Below are 9009 nucleotides of genomic sequence, written 5' to 3'. Positions count from 1 at the left end.
AGAAGTAAGAGAGGCGAGAGGGAGAAGAGGAGGCGAGGGGGAAGAAGAGGAGGCGAAGGGGAAGAAAGGAGGCGAAGAAGGAGGGAAGGAAGAGAGGGCGGAGGGCGAAGAAGAGGAGCGCGAGGGGAAGAAGGGGAGGGGCGGGCAGAAGAGAGGACGACATCTCTGTGGAGGGGATAAGAAGGAGCCGCGGGAACTTGTGCCTGTGCCTGCGGGCGGAATAGAACGCTGGTAAGATCTATGGAGGCGGGGGGAAAGAAAAGAGGAGGGGCGGCGGGGGAAGAAGAGGAGGCGGAGCGGGGAAGAAGAGGAGCGCGGGGAAGAAGGACGGCGGGCGGATGTAAGAGGAGTGTGGCGGGATAATGAAGAGAGCAGCGATCTCTCTGTGTGTGTGTCTCGGTGGTGTGTGTGTCTCGGTGGTGTGTGTGTCTCGGTGGTGTGTGTGTGTGTCTCTGTGTGTGTGTCTCTCAGGTGAGAACCAGGAGTTAAGGTTCACTCAGGTGCGTGCTACACATGATAAGATCATAATCAAGTGGGAACCGTTCTGGCCTCCCGACTTTAGAGACCTGCTGGGCTTCATGGTCTTCTACAAGGAAGCGTAAGTACAGCTGTGGGTGTGTGTGTGTGTGTGTGTTGGACATGACTGTGATGCCTGAAATTTCGGCAGCCAGTGATTATCAAGCAAATAACTGTCAGTGTCACGGTAATTGAGCGTTAGTTAACATAAAACACGTTTAGCATCTCCTGGCTTYCCCACACATATCCTACAAGCTACAGATGCAGACCTTAGGAACATTTACATTTGAAAAAGTCTAATAAATCCATGTAATATAGCCTACACCTTCACAATAAATCMATTATTTATTTTAGACGGGTCTAAAGAAACATGATATGAAGATAATTGAGTCTATTGGGCCTCCCGAGTGGCGCAGCGGTCTAAGGCACTGCGACGCAGGGATTGAGGCGTCACTACAGCCCCTTATCCAATTCCCGAGGTGGAAGAACTATTCATATTTACTCTCCGTCAGCCAACAAGATGAGTCGGCCTAACGAACAGCAAAAGCAYCAGCCTATGTMAATCTWCTATCCCCCATAGTACAAAAGTCGACCTATTCTATTCTGTGTGAGAAATAAATATTCCAAACATAGTCTGGGACAGTTGTGGGATGCAATAGATCCCAAATTAATACAACCACTAGCGTCAACAAMAAAAAAACGTTTCTACGCAATGAGGCTGACTCAACCAATCAGAACGTTCAGCTTGAAATATGATCAAGTATCAGGCTATTTATTCACATGATAAGTGCAGCAGTGCGCCCACGCCACTAGGCTGTAAGAGCGCCGGGTCCAGTGGCAGGAAAACACCATTATAAAAACTGAACACAAATACCATTATGCGGGTAATGCTTTTATTCTAAAGGTGCATTTTTTTATGGCGAAAATTATCTTCCCCAAACTTGAAACTGCTTTTATATATATGCCAGTTATACTCTACTCATGTTGTAAAGTGGATTAATGTGCTTCATTTTATGAAGTTATTTGGCCACTTTAGTTGTGATATATACCTTATCAGAACATATAGGCCTATGGACTAGGCTACATGAGGTATGCAACTTTGATTTTAAAAAAAACATTGTTTCTTGCCTTACACTGGGGATCATTCACAGGTGATAGGCTAATATTGTCACTATCAGACTATTCTTCATTTAATCTTGTTTAAATAATATATGTGTGAAATTAGTTTTGATTTAGAATGGACYGTTATCATTCACCTGTCTCGAAACAGGGGAGAAAATACACTTTTCATTTTTATGCTAACACTATGGGTCGGGACCAGAACACCCGCCAAATGCGGGTAGATTTTGTAATTTGCGGGTAATGTCTATTTCACCAGCCACATTGGCGTGTGGTCACACGGTCAAATTGACCCGAAATGCTACTAAAGTGTCACTTTGTCCTCGTGTTTCTTGGTCAGTTACATCATTTAGTTTGTTAGTTTGAGTTTGCTGTAATTTTCTGCTGCTAGTGAAGAGAATTCAGAGATGTGTTTTTCCCCTCACAGACAAGGAAGTGSCCAGTTACCACGGTAACGGCACGTCCCTTTAAAAACGGGCAGCTGAACATTTTTGGCTCGGGAACGTTAAGGGTGTGCACTGTGCTTGATAGAGCATAGATCACTCCCAAAACCTTTTATTCATGGACTTTAAGTCATTTCATTTCATTCATTCATAAATTAATTGAAATACTTGAATTGATCTCCTAGATTTGTTTGTGTGTCTACTATAGTAGTAAATGAGCCGTATTACTCGTTTTTGTGGCACTTTGTTGATTMATGGTGTTCAGTTCCATCTGTTTGATTTTTGGATCTAAAATTATAWCCTGGGTGGTTCCAGCCCTGAATGCTGATTGGCTGASAGCCATAGTATATCAGACCGTATACCACGGGTATGACAAAACACTTATTTTTACTGTTCTAATTACGTTGGTAAACWATTTATAATAGCAATAAGGCACCTCAGGGGTTTGTGGTATATGGCCAACATACCACGGSTAAGGGCTGTGTCCAGGTAATCCAGATTGCGACATGCTTAAGAACAGGCCTTGGGATATTGGCCATATACCACACCCCCTCGGGMCTTATTGCTTAAATACATTGGTTAAAAAACGAAGGTCGCAAAAATTAAACCACATTGCTTCTTAATAGTAACATATTTATCTGTTTTTTAGGTGTAAAAAATACCCCAACGTGACAGTTTGTCTAAGGTGTTGTATAGCGTGTGTGTGTGATATTCACCTTTTAGTATTAACTGTCTCTCTCTTCCCCACTCCCAGGCCCTACCCCAACGTGACAGAGTTTGATGGCCAGGATGCGTGTGGCTCCAACTGGGTAATAATTGACGTGGACCCCCCAGCTCGGGCAACAGAGGGAAACCCACAACAGGAGCCAGGTAATGTTTTATTCTCTTCTGTCTTACAACTGTATTGGTAAGGATAGATACCCACACACTGTTGAAAACATGTTCCCGGTACCCTGATTCACTGTAGTAGCATGTTAGGAACAACAAGTGTTGCATTTAATAGTGTCTGTGCTGCAACACATAACAATACTAATAATGATACCTAATGACTTTATTGTCCATATGGTGAAATGTAGTTTGCAGCTCTTGGCACACATTAAAACGTATCATATCATATACACTGTAGTTGTACGGTAGGAACAACAAGTGTTGGGCTCAATAATGWCCGTCCTGCAACACAAAGCTAACTATACTATTGTTCCTTCCAGGTACCTTGATCTTGTCTTTGAAGCCCTGGACGCAGTACGCCATCATGGTCAAGACCCAGCTCTCTGCCTCTGATGAACACCAGGTCCTCGGGGCCAAGAGCAAGATCACCTACGTCAGGACAGATGCCACCAGTAAGACCTTACTTTGAGATATAGCTGATCCAGAATGGCACATAGGGCAGGAGCCTATCTCCTGTTTCATTAGCTCGAGGCAGCTAGATGTAACCCCCCTGGACAGGAGGCTAGTCTATCGCAGGGCCTTCTCTCCAATCCATGTCCTTAATGCTGAGTTCCAAGCAGAGAGGCATCGGGTTCCATTTTAAAGTCTTTGTTATGAATCGACCAGGGATCGAATCCCCAACTTTCTAATCTCAAGGCCGACTCTCTTAACCACAAGGCAACTGAGTTGGTTTTCTCAGTTCTTAATGAATTCATGTCTGCCTATTTAGTGATCTTAAGTCCACCTTCCCCTCCCCCAAACCCCTAATCAAGCCAACAGGTGAGTGGACAATCCAATCAGCCAGTCAGCTAGCAGGTTAGGTTCTCCAKGGTTGAGGGTGGGATTTGAATACCCCGGGTTGGGATAAGTGGTCTAAGAGCTACAACTTAGGGTAGATTGGCTCTTGTCCTCTGCCTCAGCGTTTAGCTGTTGAGGTGTGTCAAAGCTAAAGGTATAAGAACAAGGAAGAGGAAGTTGATGATGAGATAGGAGTACGACCTTTACCTCCCTGTCTCATTGTTTCTCTGTCTTGTGCCAAACGGCTGTAGTCACTAGTCACTCAAGCAGAGCTCGGAAATCTTCTGTCACCCTGCGTGTGTGTGTGTCACCCTGCGTGTGTGTGTGTCACCCTGAGTGTGTGTGTGTCACCCTGAGTGTGTGTGTGTGTGTCACCCTGCGTGTGTGTGTCACCCTGCGTGTGTGTGTGTGTGTGTCTCCAGAGGACAAACCGGTTTTGGTTTCATCAACAACAGGTGTTGTGTCATCTCCTTCCTGATAAACCACATCACAGTGTGTTATTATATTATTATAGTGGTATTACAGTGTAGCCGCGTGGTATTACAGTGTAGCCGCGTGGCATGCAGCCTCACACCTCGCACAGCACTGGCTGGCATGATGCGTTGGCTGGGACACCACCATCAGAGCCCGGCGGGCAGGGAGGCGGGAAGGATTGTCGAGGTTCTTTTAGTTCCAGATGAAACAGTCTCCAACTGTAGTTTTAGTTTCACCCTCCTTGTCTCTAGCCTGGTCCCAGATCTAGTGTTTCACCCTCCTTGTCTGTAGCCTGGTCCCAGATCTGGAGTTTCACCCTCCTTGTCTCTAGCCTGGTCCCAGATCTGGAGTTTCACCCTCCTTGTCTCTAGCCTGGTCCCAGAATCTGGAGTTCACCCTCTCTTGGTCTCTAGCCTGGTCCAGATCTGGAGTTTTCACCCTCCTTCGTCTCTAGCCTGGTCCCAGATCTGGAGTTTCAAACCCTCCTTGTCTCTAGCCTGTCCCAGATCTGGAGTTTCACCTCTCTTGTCTCTAGCCTGGCTACATCTAGTTTCACCCTCCTTGTGCTCTAGCCTGGTACCAGTCTAGTGTTTCCACCTCCTTGTGTCTCTAGCCTGGTCCCAGATCTAGTGTTCACCCTCCTTGTCTCTAGCCTGGTCCCAGATCTAGAGTTTCACCCTCCTTGTCTCTAGCCTGGTCCGCATATCTAGAGTTTCACCCTCTTGTCTCTAGCCTGGTCCCAGATCTAGAGTTTCACCCTCCCTTGGTCCTCTAGCCTGAAACCCATATCTAGAGTTTCACCCTCTTGTCTCTAGCCTGGTCCCAGATCTGGAATTTCACCCTCCTTGTCTCTAGCCTGGTCCCAGATCTAGTGTTTCACCTCCTTGTCTGTAGCCGGTCCTTAATCTGGGAGTTTTCACCCTCCTTGTCTCTAGCCTGGTCCCAGATCTAGTGTTTCACCTCCTTGTCCTGTAGCCTGCGTCCCAGGATCTGGAGTTTCACCCTCCTTGTCTACTGCCTGGTCCACTAGATCTGGAGTTTTCACCCTGCTCCTTGTCTCTTAGCCTGGTCCCAGATCTGGAGTTTCACCCTCCTTGTCTCTAGCCTGGTCCCAGATCTGGAGTTTCACCCTCCTTGTCCTCTAGCCTTGGTCCCAGATCTGGAGTTTCACCCTCCTGGTCTCTAGCCTGGTCCCAGATCTGGAGTTTTCATCACTCGCTTGTCTCTAGCCTGGTCCCAGATCTGGAGTTTCACCCTCCTTGTCTCTAGCCTGGTCCCAGATCTTGGAGTTTCACCCTCCTTGTCTCTAGCCTGGTCACAGTTCTAGTTTCACCCTCCTTGTCTCTAGCCTGGTCCCAGATCTAGTTTCACCCTCCTTGTCCTAGCCTGGTCCCAGATCTAGTTTTCACCCTCCTTGTCTCTAGCCTGGTCCAGATCTAGTGTTTCACCCTCCTTGTCTCTAGCCTGGTCCCAGAATCTAGAGTTCACCTCCTTGTCTGTAGCCTTGGTCCCAGATCTGGAGTTTCACCCTCTTGTCTCTAGCCTTGGTCCCAGATCTGAGTTTCACCCTCCTTGTCTCTAGCCTGGTCCCGAGATCTGGAGTTTCACCCTCCTTGTCTGTAGCCTGGTCCAGATCTGGAGTTTCACCCTCTTGTCTCTAGCCTGGTCCCAGATCTAGTTTCACCTCCTTGTCTCTAGCTGGTCCCAGATCTATTTATTCTATCCTGCAAGTCCTTGTCACTCATTGTCAAGCCGTGTTGGCTGAAATCATGCTACCTCATCTACCTCCTGTCAGGTTTGATTGTGCAGTGTTTCCCTAAATCGTTGCCGCCACTCCAATAAACAATTATAAAAGCCATTCAGTCAGTGTAGGATGAAGGGAAGGAGACCGGTTAAAGAAGATTGTTATGCTTGAGACAATTGAGACATGGATGTGTACACTCATGAACAAAAGTATGTGGACACCTGCTCGTCGAACATCTCATTCCAAAATCATGGGCATTAATATGGAGTTGGTCCTCGCTTGCTGTTATAACAGCCTCCAATCTTCTGGAGAAGGCTTTCCACTAAATGTTGGAACATGGATCACTAATACCTTTGACCTTACACAGCTAGTTAAAGGGCCAACCAGGGTGACTTGTTGCTCTAAAACACAGATTGATTTGGTGTTCAGTAATAAACCAGAGAGAGTGACTAAATCATTAGTGGCTGATCCATTCAGCCACAAGACTATAAGTGAGATCGGCACTGATGTTGGGCGATTAGGCCTGGCTCGCAGCCGGCGTTCCAATTCATCCCAAAGGTGTTCGATGGAGTTGAGGTCAGGGCTCTGTGCTGGCTAGTGAAGTTCTTCCACACCGATCTCGACTAACCATTTCCGTATGGACCTCCCTTTGTGCACAGGGGCATTGTCATCCTGAAACAGGAAAGGGCATTCCCCAAAACTGTTGCCACAATGTTGGGAGCACAGAATCGGACGGAAATTTAGGACGGAAATTGTYGGAAAGGTGGCATCCAATGGCGTTGCCATGTTGAAAGCCAGTGAGCTCTTCAGTAAGGCCATTCTACTTCCAATGTTTGTCTGTGGAGTATGCATGGCTGTGTGCTCCATTTTATACACCTGTCAGAAACGGGTTTGACTGAAATGGCCAAATCCACTAATTTGAAGGGATGTCCACATACTTTTGTATATATAGTGTATCACCCAGGACAATAAAGCCTGCTACTGCGTCTGTCTACTAGTCAGTCAGTCTCTGGGCTATTCATCTGTGATCTTACTTAATTCCTCCTTGTCTCACAGCTGATACATACTACAGTTAAACTTATTGCTAGTTTTATCTTTTGATCAGTCTATGGATATGTTTTGAGTTAAGTTATTCTGCATTCTGTGATCTGCTGACCTGAACAAGAAGAAGAATAAAGGTATGATTAACCCCTTGTATCCCCGTCCTCCCCCAGAGCCGTCAGTGCCCCTGGACCCCATCTCCTCCTCCAACTCTTCCTCTCAGATCCTCCTGAAGTGGAAACCTCCCACGGACCCCAACGGGAACATCACTCACTACCTGGTGTACTGTCAGCAGCAGCCTGAGGCCAGCGAACTCTACAAGTTCGATTACTGTCAGAAAGGTGAGTCTTTTCTCTGTGTGAACAGTTCTGTTCTATTCAATTCTGCTGTTCTAATCTGTTGTTCTATTCTGCTGTTCTATTCTGCTGTTCTATTCTGTTGTTCTATTCTGCTGTTCTATTCTGCTGTTCTATTCTGCTGTTCTATTCGGCTGTTCTATTCGGCTGTTCTATTCTGCTGTTCTATTCTGCTGTTCTATTTAACTGTTCTATTTAACTGTTATATTCTACTGTTCTATTTTGTTCTACTGTTCTGTTCTACTGTTATATTCTGTTCTACTGTTCTATTTTGCTGTTCTGTTCTGCTGTTCTATTCTGTTCTGTTCTACTGTTCTGCTTTTCTGTTCTGCTGTTCTATTCTGCTGTTCTCTTTTCTACTGTTCTATTCTGTTCTACWGTTCTCTCTGGTTCATACAGATGATATAGTTATGTGACWATAATTAGTTAACTTCCAGAAAGGTGAGTGTGAGAGTGTCTTTCTCCGGTGGACTGTTCTATTGTAGTGATGGAAAAATGTATACAGTACAGTACCGCAATCAAATGTATTTTTTTTGTTTTTCTCCCCTAGCTAGTTAACGTAAGCTAGCGCTAATCGCAAAACTCCGTATTTCTCGTTCTCTAGCTTGTTATCATCTTTGTTTAAAAAAAAATGTAATTTAAAGTTTTCTTGTTTTTCAATCAACCAACAAAACACATTCCACATTCACAGATGTGGCAAACATAAATAATATAAAACAAACCAAACTTGCAGCAGCACTATCAGCGTTCCTATTAGCTATTTCCAGCCTTCGCTGAGACGACGAGAAAATCATGAGTTTTTACAGCACGCAACATGTATCTGCTCATTTCCCTACACACCCCATTACAGTTGAGTAGTGGAGACCAGACTCTATCAAACCTGGGCCGTCTCTTGSGGAGGTCATCAGTGAGCTTTTCAAGAGGAAGAAAGTCRACAATCTGGTCAATCCACATTTTAAATGTAGGAGAAGAATTAGAAGCCCACARTAGRAGAATACATTTCTTAGCAAAGTATGTGATGTCATAAACACATTTTCTCTGTCWGGATCAAGAACAAAGTCCTGCTGGGCATTAAGAAGATAGAKACACGGGGTCATATCAAACTGTACAGCTAGTATTTTGTGTATAGCAGTATGTATAGATTGCCAAAATCTGGTAATCTCTCTTCAGCTCCAAATTACATGCATATAAATTCAGCAAAAAAAGAAACGAGGTGCTCCTGTACTGTGTCTGAAAGGTTCAAAAAATGTCTTATGCAGATAATTACAGTACTATATGTTTGCATGCAAAGAGCAAACAACAACGTCTTCTGCACAAGAAACAACTCACATACTGTAGATGTCATTCGGTTACAACAAGTGGCTCAGTGACTCGTGTTTCGCATCTCATGTGAGTTTGCATGTTTCTTCACCAACAGGCATACCACGAGTTGCAACTGAGCCAAGATGTCTATGTGTCCAGGGGAGGAAGCGTCCAGTGGTATCTGATTTTATAAGTACTTGGCATCATACTTGATATTCCAACCTCTCTTTTAAATGAAGCATGTGAAGAAAGGTAATTCAAAATAACCAAATTCAACAGGGCTAATTTC

General features: G+C 45.1%; 1 protein-coding gene across 1 annotated transcript in view; it reads left to right on the top strand.

Annotated features, from left to right (window-relative positions):
• Positions 1 to 240: 240 nt before the first annotated feature.
• The window catches only part of LOC111956472 (insulin receptor), a 57391-nt gene continuing 48622 nt past the window's right edge, over positions 241 to 9009 (top strand). The window contains exons 1-5 of the mRNA XM_070436594.1: positions 241 to 340; positions 472 to 598; positions 2833 to 2948; positions 3287 to 3418; positions 7236 to 7403. Coding sequence (XP_070292695.1) covers positions 241 to 340; positions 472 to 598; positions 2833 to 2948; positions 3287 to 3418; positions 7236 to 7403 — 643 coding nt within the window. The remainder of the gene's footprint in view (positions 341 to 471; positions 599 to 2832; positions 2949 to 3286; positions 3419 to 7235; positions 7404 to 9009) is intronic.

Source organism: Salvelinus sp. IW2-2015, linkage group LG32 (assembly GCF_002910315.2).
Source record: "Salvelinus sp. IW2-2015 linkage group LG32, ASM291031v2, whole genome shotgun sequence".
NCBI classification, from domain to species: Eukaryota; Metazoa; Chordata; class Actinopteri; order Salmoniformes; family Salmonidae; genus Salvelinus; species Salvelinus sp. IW2-2015.
The sequence above is the reverse complement of the archived record's forward strand: the minus strand, read 5'-3'. Positions and strand labels throughout refer to the sequence as shown.